General features: G+C 40.7%; 1 protein-coding gene across 1 annotated transcript; it reads left to right on the forward strand.

Annotated features, from left to right (window-relative positions):
• The first annotated feature begins 871 nt into the window (after positions 1–871).
• LOC306967593 (protein mono-ADP-ribosyltransferase PARP4-like) lies at positions 872–17,638 on the forward strand. Its single transcript, XM_079562675.1, has 34 exons — positions 872–909; positions 1,406–1,533; positions 1,603–1,801; positions 2,210–2,333; positions 2,856–2,940; positions 3,024–3,128; positions 3,506–3,664; positions 3,949–4,086; positions 4,449–4,631; positions 5,011–5,162; positions 5,248–5,379; positions 5,456–5,554; positions 5,619–5,802; positions 5,911–6,052; positions 6,977–7,119; positions 7,205–7,336; positions 7,549–7,635; positions 7,709–7,873; positions 8,053–8,099; positions 8,179–8,260; positions 8,348–8,485; positions 8,941–9,130; positions 9,306–9,376; positions 10,009–10,196; positions 10,385–10,484; positions 10,601–10,771; positions 10,864–10,944; positions 11,613–11,693; positions 11,909–12,004; positions 12,121–12,264; positions 12,577–13,980; positions 14,054–14,156; positions 16,506–16,635; positions 17,380–17,638. Exons 2-34 carry the CDS (start codon positions 1,408–1,410, stop codon positions 17,579–17,581), a joined length of 5,583 nt encoding a protein of 1,860 aa, XP_079418801.1. The 5' UTR covers positions 872–909; positions 1,406–1,407; the 3' UTR covers positions 17,582–17,638.

Genomic DNA, 17,638 nt, shown 5'->3' on the forward strand with positions numbered 1-17,638 from the left:
GCCTGTCACATCTAGACATCTAGTGGAGCAGCCATAAGATGAGCAATGAAGATATTATCATCCCTCAACTGAGCTTGTGAAACACTGGATGGAGAAACTGCTCAATGACTTTGTCCTGTCCATTTGGGTTGGGTTGCTGCTGTTGCCACAACTAGGGTAACAAGATATAAAATAAATACCCTTGAAATAGCCTACATCAAGTGAAGATCTATGCATGATTTTTAGTTGTTCTTATATGAAGAAAAAAAAATATGTTTAAGTCCATTGTTCTATTTTCTAAATATATATAAAAGTCATGGAGGTTCAAGCCCTGTCCCTCCATACCCATCCTCAACATATTCCAGTTTGGACTGTCCTAAACCTGTGGAAAAAAACCTGCCCAAACACGTCCAATTTGCCATTAGTTTTCTGAAAACAAATGTTGCACAAAAGAATTGTTTAACTTTCCTGTTAGTGCATAAATGAACAGCATACTGTCTATTGACGTGTTATGAGTTCAAATTTGTTACCACGAGGGGGTGCACATGCACAAGTAAATGCGGATTACTGGAAATACGTCTGAACCAGGAAGAGAGCAGCGATGTCAAGTGTGCGATCAGAGCAGTGTGCATCTGCTGTTTGCTTGTTTAAAAATAAAAGACTAATATTAGTGTCTTATTTTTTGCTTTTTGTGAAACAGTGCTGGAGGCAGCCTAGAGCGTTTCTAACAAAGTATGTGTAGGCCTACATTTAACATCGATATATTTTGTTGATCTGATATGTCGCCCTTTGCTGTAAGCAATAACTGTGAGGTATAGCCTTTACCTTGAAAACTCCGGATGCGCTCGTGGTGTTTGCTGCAGTGCGCATTTGCATATTTTTCTATGTCCAACAGTCGCTCAGTCCAGAACTGTCACAGAAGCTGCTCAGGTCAGTTTGTTTTGGTGTATTTCAGACCTAGTTAGTTTTACTGCACCTTTTCTGAAAAGGCAAGTTGATAGTTGTGTGTGCTACATGCTGATAAATATCCTAAATATAACTTCATATTGCCCTGATAATTGTATCCTCCAAACATGCAAAAGTTTAGCTATTTCTGAGAGCAGCATACTGTACATTTAAAACAACTCGGCTATATTAATTTTTCATTCTAAACAACAGTTCTTCATCGCTTCCTGTGATTCTTTTGTTATTCAGGCCAGTGGTTCCTGGAGTACACAAGTGGGTGTGGCCAGTTTTGTTGAAAACTCCTTTTTATTAGTGTAATGGCAATGTGTTAAATACATGAATTTAGTTTTAAAGTTTTGGCTTTTCTTTATACAAATATTATCCCCGTGCCCCTGATTGGAAAACACTGTGTTAGGCTGTTTATCTATTATGGCAATTTTCTACTTCTCTGTGATTCAGTGTAAGTGTTTCTTGTTTTCAGACATGGCTCTGTTCCAGCACTGCTCTGTGCTATTTGAGCTCAAGGGGCTGCCTTTAAAAGAGAAGAAGAAGGTCAAGTCGGCAGTGACTGACAATGGAGGAAAAATATCCTTTGTGGCCAATAAAGAGGTTAGATATTAAATTACCTTGTTTTCAAATGTTGCCCATAATCATACAATCCAAATGTCTTCCCTCCAGTGCTCTCTGATAGTGACCAGTGACGTGTCCAGTCTGAGTCCTGGCAGAATTCGTAACATTGTGAAGCATCAGATCCCAGTGGTCGGACTGAATTACGTGCACCGCTGTGTGGAGGCGGACTGTCGGCTGCCTGTAGAGGATTTTAAGTTGGACGTATCTTCTGCAAATGATCTACCTGCTGCACGTAAAGACACAAAAGGTAATTTGTATTGTTTAATGAAGTATATGCTATATGTCAGTCATTACAGTTGAAGATACAGACACGTTGCGGGATTAGAAAGTAGATGGAATGAGGTTTTGCAAGTTTAACACGGGCCATATGGTATTTTAGTAAAGTCCTATTGTTCCTATTGTTTATTTGTGCCTTCACTGCAAGAAAAAAAAAAAAAATCTTTTCTGGGTTTTCTGTGCTTCTCTACTGACTTCAATAGGTTGAGTCATGACACTTTGAGTCTCTGAGTTGTGTGTTTGTTCATTAGGTGTGCTGAGTTGGGTTTTCTCAAGAGCTGGATGACTAATGCAGTGTTCGGGAATGTGTTATAGATTTCTGTTTGTGCGAAATTTGCTGCACTTTGATTTAATCCTTTTTTTAATGTTCCTTTGGTAGAGAAATGGTCAGGAAGTACAGTAACCTCAGCACCATCCAAAGGTCAGGCCAAACCTCTAAAGCCTGTGAGTGCATTACAGAGAGCAGAGTTTCCAATGCAACAAGGACGTGTTACAGGTTACAGGTAGGATTTTCTCATTCATGCTTTTTTTTTTTTTTTTTTTTTACAATACAGCATGTATTTTATATATATTTCAAAAGGGTATGTATCGTACAAAACCAAGTCTGAGATTTTTGAGCAGAATTTGCTACATAATTTTGTTTTGCATTTTCAAAGCGATAGCCATCACCAGATCTGTCCTGAAACACTGCTTAAAATACCAAGCTTCACTTATCACAGCAACATTGATGCCATGATAGTTGTCTTTTGTTTTTACCATTGTAAAATCCCCCTGCTGCCAGCGGAGGGCGCTCCACATAACAATCGAGATGATGAAAACAGCGGGTTTTACTCATTAAGAGTCTTTCTCACACATACATTAGTTATACTGTTTTATAAAATGTGAACGATCAATGTTGATGTGTCCAAAAGCAGGTTTATAAGCAATGTTTAGAACAATATTATAATAAGCCTATAATCTATTACAATTAACTACATATAATATAAGTAGTTATTTCAATGATGATATTTACCATACACTGTAATTCACAGAGTTTACAATGAAACGGACAGTGGCCTGCCCAAGTTTCCAGAAAGCTTTCAAGTGGCTAAATACTCACTCTTTCAAAAGGTAAACAATGTGTTTGACTTTTTTTTTTAAGTTTGCAATCCATGTAATTTGTATTTATTTATTATTTATTTATTTATTTTCAGTCCAATGGTCAATCTTGGTGTTTGGTGGAGCTACAAAGTGCTAAAAGTGGGAGTGGAAGGAAGTATCGTGTGGTGCGGTACTGGATGGGTGACATTCAATCAAAGGTAAAACATGCAATGTGACAACACAAGTGACAAAATAACACTTTTTAAAAATAACAATTTTGTCAGACATTACGGTTAGAGATGTTGAAATTTTTACCTTTACATGTTTCAGCCGCCATCTGCAGGCCGTCATCAGAAGTATCACCGGTGTGCGGTGAGGTGTCACTTATTATATACTTCTGATGACGGCCTGCAGATGGCGGCTGAAACATGTGAAGGTAACGATTTCAACATCTCTAACCCTAGTGTCTCACAGTTAGTTTTTCTGCCAAAATAACATTTAATAAGACAGTATAACATCCACTAATAAAAGATGAGATTGATGGAAAAGGCTAAAGTTGGGACATATTGGCATTCATGAAGTTGTGTTTTTTCAGAAGGCGGCTGTGAGGGATCAAATGGTGTTTATGTCCACGTCAGAAGAGGCAGTGAAGGTGTTCCAGACTCTGTCAGACGCTGTGAAAGCTGATGGTCTGAAACAAAAGAGCCATGGTCCTCCTCAAGTCACTGAGATGGGATCTGCTCCACTTCAGCAGGTCCAGGACAAACTATTCTACCACTACTAATCTGTAACAGGCCTGTCCGTATATTCCTGTCCAAGGATATACTCTTTCCCTAAGGTTGAAAATTATACCCCGGGGTGTATTATGACCTGGGGTATATTATGACCCACACCATTTCATGCCCCTTTTGGCCAGATTATACACCCTTTTGAGCGATGTCCACAACAGTCTGTTTTGTCCTCATGCAGTATTATGTCGCTTCTGGTTGTACACAGATTATGATTCCTAATCCTGTTAACTTTGTTGTCTTCCTGCAGCTGCTGCTGGAGGAGAAGCTCCACACGGGGGCGCTCTCTACAGAGGTGGGGCAGTTTGTGGAGCTGCTGTGGCAGGAGGCTCTGGGATGCATTGACCTCATCCTCAACACTCCAGTTCACAAGATCAGTCTCAACGATGTATGAAACTCTTGACTTTATATTCTATGATGTATAGATATTTTCAAGGGATGAGAATATGAATTTCAAAAGTGTTATTTTGAGTAGCAGAGAGTTCAAAGCTTATGATGGGCTATATTTACCTTCAATTTGATTTAAAAAAAAAAAAAATCCTGAACATAGGATTTAGACAATGGCAAAGAGCATATTTGAATTACCATTACATATTAGAATAGTTGGGCAAGTGTTTTGTGATTTGTAACACTATTTTGTGTAAGAAAGTGTAGATCTTTTAGCAGTTCCTGTAGTTTTAGAAATGTCACTTACTTACTAGATTCTCAGTTTTGTTAAAAAAAAACCTCTTTGATTCTTTGTTTGTCCAGGTAACCAGGGCAGAAGGACTATTACTCCAGGTTCAAAGAAAAATCACGGAAAATAAAAACGACGAGCTGTCTTTAAAAAGTCAGTGTGTAATGCTTTTGAATGAGTACTGCACTCTGCTTCCCCAAAGATCTCCTGTTGGACCAGATATGTCCTCGATTTCTAAACAGTTCGACCTCTGCCAGGTAACAATATAGTAGATGAGAGACTGCAGCATGAGACCAATATGTAAATGTTTTGTCTGAACAGCATGTTATTGAAATTTATATTTGATTACAGTACTGACTGCAATAAACCAAAAATACTAAATTTGGATGCCTGTTGTGCCTGTAGGGCCCTGAGACAGCGCAAAAAGTTTACTTGATTGTCCCAAACCAAAAAAAACAAAAAATTTCTGATACCTGTAGTACTGTAAAGTTGCTGGCACCAAAATAATTACAATAGCACCCAGCCCTAAATAATTACAATAGCAATCGAATATTCTGCTGTTTAATCATGGTTACTAATACAGTACTTACTGATGCATTGTGAGTACTCTAAAATGTAGCTGTTTTTGCTTCTAAGGTAATAAGAGACATTCTGAACGTCAGTGAAATGACATTGGGAAGCACGGTCCCGTCGAGTGTTGGTAAATACCGAGCTCTGAGGTGCAGCATTGAAGCCGTTCCCAAAGGCAGCTCCGAGTTTGAGGCGGTGACTTCTCTGCTTCAGCACAGGTGAATAAATAACATGTTTAAAGTAACACAGTGTACGTTAAGCAAGCCTCTTACTATGTAATAAACTCTTTTTTGTGAATTACAGCAAAGTACAAGTCCATCAGATTCTGCGTGTTGACAGAGCACCCGAACTCCAAAGTTTTAAGCAAGAACTTGGAAACATAAAACCTCTGCTTCATTCATCCAGGCCTCACAGTTTTGTAGGAATCCTTTCTCGGTAAGGCCAGTACAAAGCCATACGGAGAATGAGATGAACTATTGGGGATGGGAACTGAAACTGCTTTTTATTTCAGTGGGCTCCTTATGCCTTGTGTTGCCGTGTCGCAGCATGGGATTCAAAGAACTGATGCGGGTGACCTGGGCAGTGGAATCTACTTCAGTGACGACATAAAGTTAGTGATTTTTAAACTGAAAATGCCTTTAAAAAATATCTTCTAAACCCACTTTGTTTTCTAGCACCACTTTGAAATACTCCCAGTGCAGCCTCACAGATGGCTCTCGGTTGATGTTGGTTTGTGACGTAGCTTTGGGACGGTGCAAGGATTTCCGCAAGAAAGACCCGACTCTGACCCAGGCCCCAGAGGGACATGACAGTGTGCATGGGGTCCGAAACGCACCGGGTCTTAAGTCTGAGTTCATGGTACTTCTTTATGTTACTGCAGCTGTTCAGGCATCTTGCTGCCTCCTTCTGCCTCCTTCTCTCCTTGAGTAACACTGAAATGAAATTTTAAAAAATCTGCAATTTCAGGATAATGAGTACGTGGTGTACAGCCCTGATCAGGTGAAACTCAAGTATGTGGTGCGGTTGAGCTCGCAAGGGGATGAACTGAAGAGCTTCACTCCTGAGATAGTTCAGTCAGACGAGCCCCTGTCCTCTCCTCCTGACCAAGGTGAACACATAATTCAGCTGTACTAATTTAAAGTTACTAACACCTCTCTAATTATTCCATTCATGTTGACGTCTTAAACTTAAAAATCTCTATTATGTATGCTGTATTATTGTAAAATGATTAGTGTAGATTTTTTACGAATAGAAACTGAATTAAAGAAAGTAAAGTAAGTGCTTTATTTGTCATTGTACAAGCTTACAACGTAATAGTGTCCAGGTATTAGTCCTGAGCCGCTGCCACTGAGCCACGCTGCCACTGTGGGTCAACCTGACCAGCATGTTTTTGGAAGTAGGGGAAACCATAGGACCACCTCCTGGGTTTGTGTCTGTTTCAGAGCGTGATGTCCTGCACTGGTTAGCTCCTCCTTACTCTTCCTCCTGCGCAGCTCCCTCCGCTCCACAACAGTATTTCACCATCTTCTGGGAAGAGCTTAGCAGCTAATCTGGTTTATTCTCCAGTGAACGTCCATTAGCCAGAACAATAGAAGGCATGTGTGTCTTAGCTGCAAGTCTTGCCCGGATACCTGCTTGTTTGCCCCCCTTTTTTTTCCTGTAGCGCCTCTTGTGACGCCTCCACTGTGCTGTAGCCATGGGGGGGTCCCGGTGTCTCTTTAGAAATCTGTTGGTCTCAAATGGGTTTAGCTGATAAGCTAGCTGTTTACTTTTAAAAAGCTGCTTTCTTCAGCACCATTGTGCAGTAATGACAGTAAAAAATCCACCGATCCTCACAAAAACATGGCAAAGACGTCCAAAAGTATCCAGTATAACAATTTGGAACACAGAAGCCACAAATGCAGTTTGCAGAAAAAGGCAAAAAGTGCAGCTGTACCATGAGTGAGGGAGGTTGCTGCCTGTTTACATGTCGCCATGTAGATATGAAGCATATCATTTAGTATCGGCCTGCTACATGTTGTTGTGTGTTTAGGCGTGGCAGAAATAGAGGACGGCATCATTGACGTAAAAAATCCCCTTGACAATGTGACGGCCGGCCTTTTGAACAGTTCTGGTCAACAAATCCCACTGCAGGCTGTTCATGTCAAATGTAAACTCGTGGACCTGCTTGCTCAGGTAAATCAAATGTCCTCACTCTACAATAGCACAATGAAGGGCGTAACTTAAGTATGTTAATGTTTTTCCTCTTCTGCAAAAATAGGTGATCATCTTTCAGAAATACACCAATGAGAGCTCGATGCCCATCGAGGCCAAGTATGTGTTTCCCCTGGATGACTCTGCAGCGGTCTGTGGATTTGAAGCTTTTATCAACGGCAAACATGTGGTGGGACAGGTAAATCTAATGTGCTGCATTAGATTTATGAGCAGGATCAGACCAGGCATAAAGGGAGGAAAAGTATATATAATTTAGCAAAACATCAAACTTTTACTTGGTTATGACAGCAAAGCAGTGATGGGGATTATGGCTTGAGTGGATATGGTAAAAGTGGACACAGATGGTCTTCCTAAACAACCAAACAATTTAGTGTTTATTCATTGCTGTAGGTAAAGGAGAAGGAAACCGCTCGAAGAGAGTACAAGCAGGCAATTGAGAAAGGCCACGGAGCTTATCTGATGGACCAGGACGCCCCGGTGAGATGTGTTTTTATTTTGTTAAAGTCATATTTTGAGCAGTTTGTTCATTGTCTTTGTTTATATTTTGTAGGATGTGTTTACGATCAGTGTTGGAAACCTTCCTCCTGGTGCCACTGTCCTCATTAAAGTTACCTTTGTGTCTGAACTGATCGTAAAAGATGGGAGCATTTTCTTCTCTTTGCCAAGCAGTGTGGCCCCGTGGCAGGAGAGTGCAGCGCTCAACCAGACCACACAGGTTTAGTTTTTCACATAATTATATTTTATCTCTCAGATTCCATCTCTATTAAAACATAAATCAAACCCTGACGCTCAAAATGTTTTCAAATATAATTATTACTGATACAAACATGTACATATTTTGGCTACTCTATCCATCGTGGTATTCAATGTACTGTAAAAATATCACTTCCACAGGTAACTGTAGAAAAAGTGTGTGTAACTGATGAAGGAGCCAGTACAAGGTGAAATATTGCTATTGAACCTACGCACATATTTACATTCTTAATAACAAATTAAGGCATTTGTATCATCTTCTTTTAGAGAATTTAACCTCGACATGTCAATCGAGATGCCTCATCAAATCACTGAGGTGAAATGTGTCACTCATCAAGTCAAATTGAAGGTGGGACTTTTTGCTCTTGCTCTGGCCTCAACACTGCTCTCCTCTGTTTAAGGAAGTCAGTATTAAATCAATCTTCTGTCTTTCCAGAAAACCGACTGTAAGGCTGTGGTGAGTGTTTTGCCTGGAGAAGTGATGGGACCAGAGGGTTTTCAGCTCCTGGTGACGCTCACAGAGGTCCACGTCCCGAGGATGTGGGTCGAACAACACCCCAACAAAGACAGCCAGGTTTCACTTGTTACTATGACTACCACTTTAGCACAGCAAAACAGTGTATCAAGAAGAAGAATGCCCATTTATTCCATGAAATTCTACATTCTTTTAAATTGGTATAATTTATTTGAGGTGAAAGTAACTTCCTTTAATGCTGTTCCTGGACCCAACTTAAAGATATAGTTTATTTTTCAGTGCCTGCTTTCGAGGGAGTACTTTTATTTTTTCGATACCAGTAGTACCTAAACTTTTTTGATGTTTCGTTTAACTGTAGCCAACCCTACTCTGGACTTAATTGTCAAAAGAATAAACAAATGACCAAATCCATGCTATTTCAAGCGTATATTACAATATTGAGTTATGCAAGATAGAAGACTTTTTTTTTTCACTTATGCAATACCATTGATGTGTGATATACATGTCTCATTGATTACATTGAAAACATTCACTGCTTTTGTTTTTACATCAAGGCTTGTATGTTGGTGTTCTACCCGAACTTTGAGGCCGCCTCTAGCGATAAATCCGATGAAGTTGTGCTGTTGCTGGATGCCTCTCAGTCGATGAAGGGAGAGTCCTTGAACTCAGCACGAATGATCGCTCTGCAGATCCTAAAAATCCTGGACCACAATGTCTCGGTCAATGTCATTTTCTTTGGTACCGGTAAGTTCATGTGACAGTCGGATATATTGTGAATTGCAGGTTAACTCTACCTCTGCTATCTATCCATTCATTTTTCTGCAGTATACACTCTACTAAGTGATATTACCTTCAGTCTATAATTGATAACATTACTTTATTGATTAATGGATTGATTTATATCTATGTGTTATCTTAGATCACACAGAAGCATTTCTGTCTGCCAAACCAATTGATGAAGCTCGTCCGGAAGCAAAGAACTTTATTAAGGTACAAAATGTTAAACATATAAACTATTTGCTAGATAACTGCAAGCAGACTGTAAGGCATGGCAAGTTTATTTCTGGAGCACAATTCATACACAAGGCAATTCAAAGTGCTTCACAATTGCGTAAAATTACAAGAAAACAGATCAAATCAATATAACATCAACATCAAAAATAATCAATTACAGTAAAAGGCAAGAGTGCAGATAAAATACTTTCAGTTGTCATTATGCACAAGTGAAAAGAACAGTTTTCAGCCTGGATTTGAACATTGTCAGAGTTGAGGCCTGTCTCACATCCTCATGATTTTAGCTGCATGAAGCTGAATTGCAGCCTCACCGTGTTTAGTCCTGACTCTGGGAACCACCAGGAGACCCCTCCCTGAAGTTCTCTGAGTGACAGGAAGCTAGTGCAGAGACCGGAGCACTGGACTAATATGGTCGTATTTCCTGGTGTAAAGTATAAGATAATGAAGATCCGATATTAATAAACTAACTAAATTACCTAAACTACATAAACATAAGAAATTATGTTTAAAATCTTAATTTAAACCACAAAATATTGATGCATGGCTTGTGTATGTGTGTGCGCGTTGCACCGCATTCACACGCTGCACTGTTTCTGGTCCCCCACCAGCGCTTCTCATCGGCAGGGGGCAGCACTGAGCTGTGGCGGCCCTTACGTGCCCTGAGCCTGCTGCCGCCCTCTAGTGGCACGAGGAACCTGCTGCTGCTGTCTGACGGTCACATCCAGAACACTGAGCTCACACTTCAGCTGCTGAGAGACCACGCCCCGCACACTCGCCTCTTCACCTGCGGACTAAGGTCTGAGCCCAGCGAGTGTGTGACCTGTGTATGTGAGTGAATGTGGACCCAAGACTGTGATTAGGCGTGTGTGACTGAGGAGTGAATGAGAAATGTATGAGCTACCAGGTTTTATTGGTCAAGTTACTGTTATAGTAATTAAATTGGAATTGAAATAATTGTATTGACTGTATGCATGTTGGTTTTAGTCCAACAGCTAACAGGCACATGCTGAGGGCTCTGGCTCAGGCTGGAGGTGGAGCTTATGAATTCTTTGACTCAAAGTCCAAGCACACCTGGTCAGAAAAGGTGAGACATATTTCACATATTTCACATCCTTCTATTCCATTTATTCAACTCCCTTCCCTTGTTGTGAAATACATTGTCAATTAAAAACATGTTTTTACCAAACAATTGTGCTGTAGGTGGCGTCTCAGGTTAAACGCCTGCAGGCTCCAGGGGCAAGTTCAGTGTCAGTGAAGTGGCAGCAGTTTAACCCAACAGCGCCCCCTCCTGTTCAAGCCCCAAAACAGCTCCACGCTCTGTTTAATGACTGTCACACTCTGGTCTTTGGCTTTGTCCCACACTGCACAAAGGTATTGTTGATCATCATGAATATTTCTGATTGAAAAGTAGTGACATGCACATATTTACTCATATCGAGTTCTGAATGTGTGTTTTGCTACAGGCCACACTCCTTGGTAACCTCAGTGGTCAGGAGATTGAAACTATGGTGTCAACCAGTGAGCTGCAAAAAACCAAGGGCACAGTAAGATGGTCTTTCCTTTAGACATTTTTGTCCAAATGAAACAAGACAACCAATTTGACTCCTTTACTTAAAGGGACTATACAGAGTTTAAAATTAAGTTTTTTTCCTCCTTCTACATGTTCCATCCATGTTCTAATATGTAGAATGAGCTCAGTCCTATTAACCACAACTGCCTCTAAAATCCTGTCACTCAAAAAGGTGTTGATTCGGGTCCGAAGTGCCCATGCAAGAGTTTAATATAGAACCTGCAGTTACGCTTAAGACCTGAGGTGGCAGTAGTGAGTATAAAAATCATGAGGTAGAAAGCTTCTTTTGATCCCATGGTAGTCTTGGTAGTAATATTGCAATGTTTGATTGTGAATGTTGGCTGTAAAATCAATCTCATGGAATCATAATGGCAATGTGACCAAATGTTATTTTGGCATTTCAATAACCTTTACATACATGAAATATCCCGTCCCTCAACACTTTTTAAAACTTTGAATCCTGTAGTTTAGACCTCTACAAACGTGTTCTTAAATGCATGTGATTCTTGTATGAGTATTTTCGTATCTTGTTCATGTTTTTATTTTAGTCTCTAAGCCATCTGCATTAAAGAAAGTGAGCGTATACCTGCATTTTCGTGTTCTGCATTTTTGTAGTAATAGTTCTACATTTCTATTTTTCAGTTTCTTCACAAACTGACTGCCAGAGCCATTATTGGGGATTTTGAAGATGGCAGCCTTGACTCTAACGCGGTTCTGCATGAGGTGTGTCTCTGCATTTCTCCACAGTATAATAATACATACATACAGTTTTGGAAGCCTTGTATATACTCACAGCACTTTGGAGACTGATTTTTTATTTGTGAAATAAATTTAATGCATAATTAATAATAATTAATTAATATACATATAATAAATAACATTAGCATTTATTTACATGTCTGCTCTAAACTATATACTTCTCTGGATTGTGTTTCTAGGAAAAGAAAGCGGAGCTAAAGTCTTTCGTCATTGAGCTGAGCAAAGAGTTCTCTGTCCTGTCACAGTTCACCAGCTTTGTGGCCATAGAGGAAAGGGTCTGTTACCCTCATTCACTATTTTACATTTCACTGCTTATACATAATTATTGGCATATACTTAATCTGATTTTTCCTAAAATATAATTATTTATTTATATTATGCCTTAATTTAGGAGTCAGAAGAAGAGAAAGGATTTACAGACATCCCCAAACTGATCGCAGAGGAAGATGTGGACTTTTTACCCTACATGAGCTGGACATCAACGGAGGATTTTGATGAGGAAGTATCATATGAACTAACATCACCTGGCATTGAGGTAAATGTGTAAAATCAATAATGGCATTAAACATTTGCCGAACAAAGACAACAGTAACATAATTTTGTTTCTGCTGTTAATAAAGTTTGGGGCTGCTGATTTGGGAAATGAGATGTGGAGCTCCATTTCAGCCTTTGAAGTAATATGTACTAAATATGTAAATACTTGTCTAAAGGCTATAAAAGCCCGTTATTATATATTACAGCTTTCAACTCCTTGTAAATATTGTCTTCTAAGTTACAAATATGCAGATGAAAGGAAAACAGTCTTGTTTTAACTTCAATGCATTTCTTTATATATTTTTATACCCAGGAAATTCCAGAGGATTTCCTGATGGATGACTGTATCATTGGATCTGTTTCGAGGTCTGATGAACAGAGGGAAATGGAAATGGAAATGGAATATGTGCCTAAAAGTATCTGTGAACCTGCAGACTTATCTGTCACTAATGACTCAATAGATGTCTCGGAAGCTATTTCAGCTCCTTTCAGATCTAGGATATGTAGATACACAAGCAAAAAAAGAGCCATAAAGAGTCGGATGTCTTCTCCTTTTGCACCGCCGCCTCCTCCACCACCACGAAGCCGTTCCTCTGGCTGGCTGACAGGCTTTGAGACAGATTTGAGGAGTGATTTTGATTTTGCAGAGAGCTGCGGATTAACCCCAGTCGAGCAAGATGAAGACATGGCAGAATGTATCAAAATGTCTCCAGTATTTCCTGCTGCTTCAAATGTTTCTGTGAGACCTGCAAAAGGACTGCGCAGGGGCCGCATCTTTTCACCAGTCTCACCACCACCATCTCCTCTACCTGTACCGGGCTCCGCATTAAGCCCAGTCCAGCAATTTGGATACATGGCTAAACGTCTCGAAATAGCTCCAGTATCTCCTGCGGCTGCACCGGTTCCTAAGAGACGCCATAGGAAGTGCAGCTCCTATTCACCAGACCTACCGCCTCCACATTTTGCACCCTTGGAGCTATCAACCAGCTCATCTGTACCACATCAACTGCTACAATCTAATGCTATGCTCTCTCTACCTGTCGAGAAGCAAATGAGTATAAATTTTGACAGTGCTGGCAGTCAGTTTGATCAAACGCCACCTCCACCTCCTCCACCTAGAATGGCGGTTCCATCTGCTGTCTATTGTAGCTTATTCAGATCAGCTCAGACAGTCATAGCCCCCCAGATGGCACGTGCGAAATCTCAGAGTTACCAAAAGATATCAGGTTTTTCACGATCAGAATCTGCAGATGACAGCTTCAGCTTCGGTGGTTTCGGAGATCGAGCAGAAGAAAGAGGTTTCGGATCCCAAGCAGGAGGGATTGGTTTCGGAGCCCAAGCAGGAGGAAGTGGTTTTGGAGTCCAAGCAGGAGGACTCCAGGATTCTCCAGGACTCCAGGACTCCTTTGTAGGTCGAGTACGAGAAAACGGTTTCAGAGTCCAAGTAGGTGGAGGCGATTTTGAAGGCCAAACTGGAGGAAGCCTTTTTGGAGGTCGAGCAAGAGAAGGCCGTTTTAGAGCAGCAGCAATAGAACGTGTTGAAGAGTGTGCAGTTCCCCATGAAGAACAAGTGGAAAGTGGGGAGCCAACAATACATATAAAACCACGCATCTCATCTATACAAGGAGGTATTCGCAAATTGATAGGGAAGAGGTTTTCAGAGGGAATTGGTGATAACATCTCAAAATGGTCAAGCATCTTTAGTTTGCAAAATCCGGTAAGAAAGCTGACATCTGTATCCCTCCATTGTCTCTCACCTGTCTGGACTAATATTCTGATCTGCGTTGCAGGAAGGTTATTGGGAATTAACCCCAACACTCGGCATGTTACTAAACTGTGACGTTTCCCGCTTTGCTGATGATTTCCTGAAAAGAAAAGGGATTGCCTCTCTAGGTAAGTCTATAAGCCCTCAAATGAGTTGGGGATCTCTGAGAAGGGATCTTTTTGCTAATAATGTTTGCTCCACAAATTCAGCAGGACTTGATTTTACAGTAGTCTAATCAAATCAATATTTAGGCAAGGCAAGGCAAGTTTATTTGTAGAGCACAATTCATACACAAGGTAATTCAAAGTGCTTTACAGAAAACAGATCAAATCAATAGAACATCAACATAAAAAATTATCAATTACAGTAAAAGGCAAGAGTGCAGATAAAACACCTTCAGTTGTCATTATGCACGGGTAAAAAAATCCGCCAATTCAGCCTGGATTTGAACATTGTCAGAATTGAGGCCTTTCTCAATTAGCTGCATGAAACTGAAGTTCTCAAGGCCCGAGACGGTTCATACGGCTGTAACATGTACCTTGGTTCCCTTGTTTCCCTGTTCTAGTCAGGACTCAAACAGCAGCGTTCTGGATGTACTGCAGCTGTCTCACAGCTCGTTTAGAGAGGCCAGTGAGCAGGCCGTTACAGTAGTCTAACCTGCTGGAGACAAATGCATAGATAAGTCTCTCTAAGTCTGGTTTCGACACTATTCCTCTGATCTTAGCGATGTTTTTCAAATGGTAAAAAGCTGATGTTATTGCTTTGATGTGGCTGTTTAAATTCAGGTCTGAGCCCATGATTACTCCTAGATTTCTAACCTGACTTTTTGGTTTTAGAGAGAGAGACTGAAGGTGACTGACAACACTTTGTCTTTGTGTCTGTGGGCCAAAAACAATGATCTCAGTTTTGTCAAACTGATCTGTTGGATGCAGTGACAGAGAGTATCTACAGGTCATGGCAATTTTGTCTGAGACACAGTTGCCAATTTCGACAAAGTACGTCCTGTCCTTGAGATAGGACTTGAACCAGTTTAGAGCAGTACCAGAGATTCCTACCCAGTTTTCTAACTTGTTAAGTAAGATCCCGTGGTCCACTGTGTCAAAGGCAGCGCTCAGGTCCCGCAGAACTAAAACTGAGACCTTACCTGCGTTGGTGTTCATGCAAATATCATTTGTCACCTTGATCCGAGCTGTCTCAGTGCTGTAGTGGGGCCTGAAATCATGACTGAATGTATCAAATGCATTGTTAGACAGGAGAAAGTAAGTGATCTGTTGATATACTACTTTCTCTAGGACTTTTACTAAGAATGGCAGGTTGGATATGGGCCGGTAGTTGTTCAGTACCTTGGCATCAAGGCTGTTCTTCTTTAGAAGAGGCTTAATGACTGCAGTTTTCAAGGCCTTTGGAAATACTCCAGTCTCAAGTGAGATGTTAACTAACTGAGCAAGTTGTGGTAACAAGCTGGTCAGCACAGACTTCCGAAATCTAGTGGGTAATTCATCAAGGCAGCATGTACATGAACTCAGACCGGAGATAACCTCTTCGATTGTTTTGTCAGTAACTCATTCCACTTAGATGTAGAGATGTAGAGATTGATTCTAAGGGCAGTGAAACTGGAGGATTAGTTAATCTGTTTACAGTGGAAATTTGGCAAATTAGAGAAGTACTTCTATCCTTGCTCTTGCCTGGCTCTGCCATACTATTCCCTTTCCATTCCACGCAGGGAATTAGTCTGGTCACAGAGCAATTGAAGCAGTTTGAACGGGCGGGCCTAACGCGCACAGATTGTCAGTGAAATTAACCAAATAGCAATTAGCGGACGTGACGACAGCTAAATCCAATTCAAAAAATATGAAGTGAATATAAACTCGCGTGGAGAACGCGAGGCAAAATCCTCGACTACTTCATCCGTGATTAGTTTTGGCTAATGTTAATGTTAATTGAACTAACAACATAGTGGTGCTGCGAGTGACGCAACCTTGTCATTTCTCTGTGACGGTCATGAGTGGTTCGGCTTGGCTTTAGCCGCCAATCAGAAACTTGTTTACCGTGTGTGGCCAGACCCACCTTCTTTTGTGCAGAAAGAAGGTGGGTGTGGTTTATCAGGGAACCCTTGTTCCACGCAAAACCTGGTTGAACACACCAAGCACTTCTTTGTAAACCTCAAAATGAACATGGAGCTTTGACTTACGCCATTTTCGTTCGGCTTTTCGGCACTCCCTTTTCTGTGCCCTGACTTCACTTCTCCAAGGTGCCTTTTGCCTATTTTTTTTACCGTTTTAACCTTGACAGGAGCAATAGTAGCCAAAACATTTAAGACCCTTGATGTGTAAAAGTCCAACAGATTAAGAAACCCTGTGAGACAAATGTTGTTATGTGGGCTATGCAAAAAACTATTTGATCTGATTTGAAGATCTGTGTGTATTTATATTTTATTCTATTATAATGCTAAATGCACTGCCATTCTTGTGCTCCAGGTGAAAAGGCCCACGGTGACATCCTGAAACTGCTGGCCACTCTGCTGGTTTTGCAGCTGATGAGGCTGGAAAAGATCATGGAGGGACAACTGCTCCGCACACTCTTCTGCCTGGAAGATAACAAGTCCAGGTTTGTTCCTCTGAGAGTCCCTCACTTAAATGACGTATTATCTTAAAATAGTAACAAGGGATGATGTGTTTCGCCGCCCAGTTTACATATTATTGAAAAGAAAATACTAGCCATGTTTCTTGGTTATTTACACTACTGATTACAATACTGATATAGGGTTAGTTCGAAGTTGTTGAATATCTTGTCAGGAGTTATAAATACATAATATATACAAAAAATATACATATACATAAAGTATATTACATACATTTACCAGTAGTGACAAAGCAGCTAAGTATTGTACCACCTATTATAATAAGTCTTTTTTTTTTTAGTACCATCCCTGAATTGAATAGCCTAAGTGATTATGAGCTTGATTCTGGACATAATCAATAGAGCCACGAAAACATGCTAGAAAAGCAACAATAACAAAATAAAAAAGTGACAAAAAAACAAAACATAAAAGCAGCAAATATGCCACTAAAGAGCAACAGAAAAGTGACAAAAAAGTGGCAAAAATTCTATGAAAAAGCAACAAAAAAGAAATGTCAAAAAAGGTTGCGACAACACGGCAACAACGCAAGGGGGAAAAGATCAGTTTAGATCAGTTTTGTAGGTCTTAGCTTTCAAATGAGGCGTTGTCTTTCTCTGAAGTCAAGAAGCTTTTAGATTTGAGTAAAGCTGAACTGGAGAAAATGCTCTTGGGGGCGGGGGTTGGTTAATTCTAATTTTGGCCCATCCTCTCCTCTCATATGTCTGTTCCAGGCCTGACCACTGGGAGGCAGTAAACAGAGCCGTGGAGTGGGCTCGTTGGGCTGACAGACAATACCCCTGTGTCTACAGTCGCCTGGAGTTCGGTCTGAGCTGGGACTCCTCCACCAAACAGCTTCTCGGGGCGGAGAGGATCCACCACTGGTCCCCTCTGACCGGCCTCAACCTGAACCCCAGACCGACCATGGTCCTGTAATCGTCATAACATCATCATCTTATAGTCAACAAGAGTTGTTTTTAAACGTTCTTTATA

The sequence above is a fragment of the Gobius niger genome (genome assembly GCF_951799975.1).
Source record: "Gobius niger genome assembly, chromosome: 9".
In the NCBI taxonomy this organism is placed as follows: Eukaryota; Metazoa; Chordata; class Actinopteri; order Gobiiformes; family Gobiidae; genus Gobius; species Gobius niger.

What these genes read in the sequence shown, in the direction of transcription:
- LOC306967593 (XM_079562675.1), top strand. Translation starts at nt 1,408, where the DNA reads ATGGCTCTGTTCCAGCACTGCTCTGTGCTATTTGAGCTCAAGGGGCTG. An exon ending in TGCACGTAAAGACACAAAAG is followed by an intron (nt 1,802 to 2,209) that starts GTAATTTGTATT and finishes TTCCTTTGGTAG; the next exon opens with AGAAATGGTCAGGAAGTACA. An exon ending in CTCATCAAGTCAAATTGAAG is followed by an intron (nt 8,261 to 8,347) that starts GTGGGACTTTTT and finishes CTGTCTTTCCAG; the next exon opens with AAAACCGACTGTAAGGCTGT.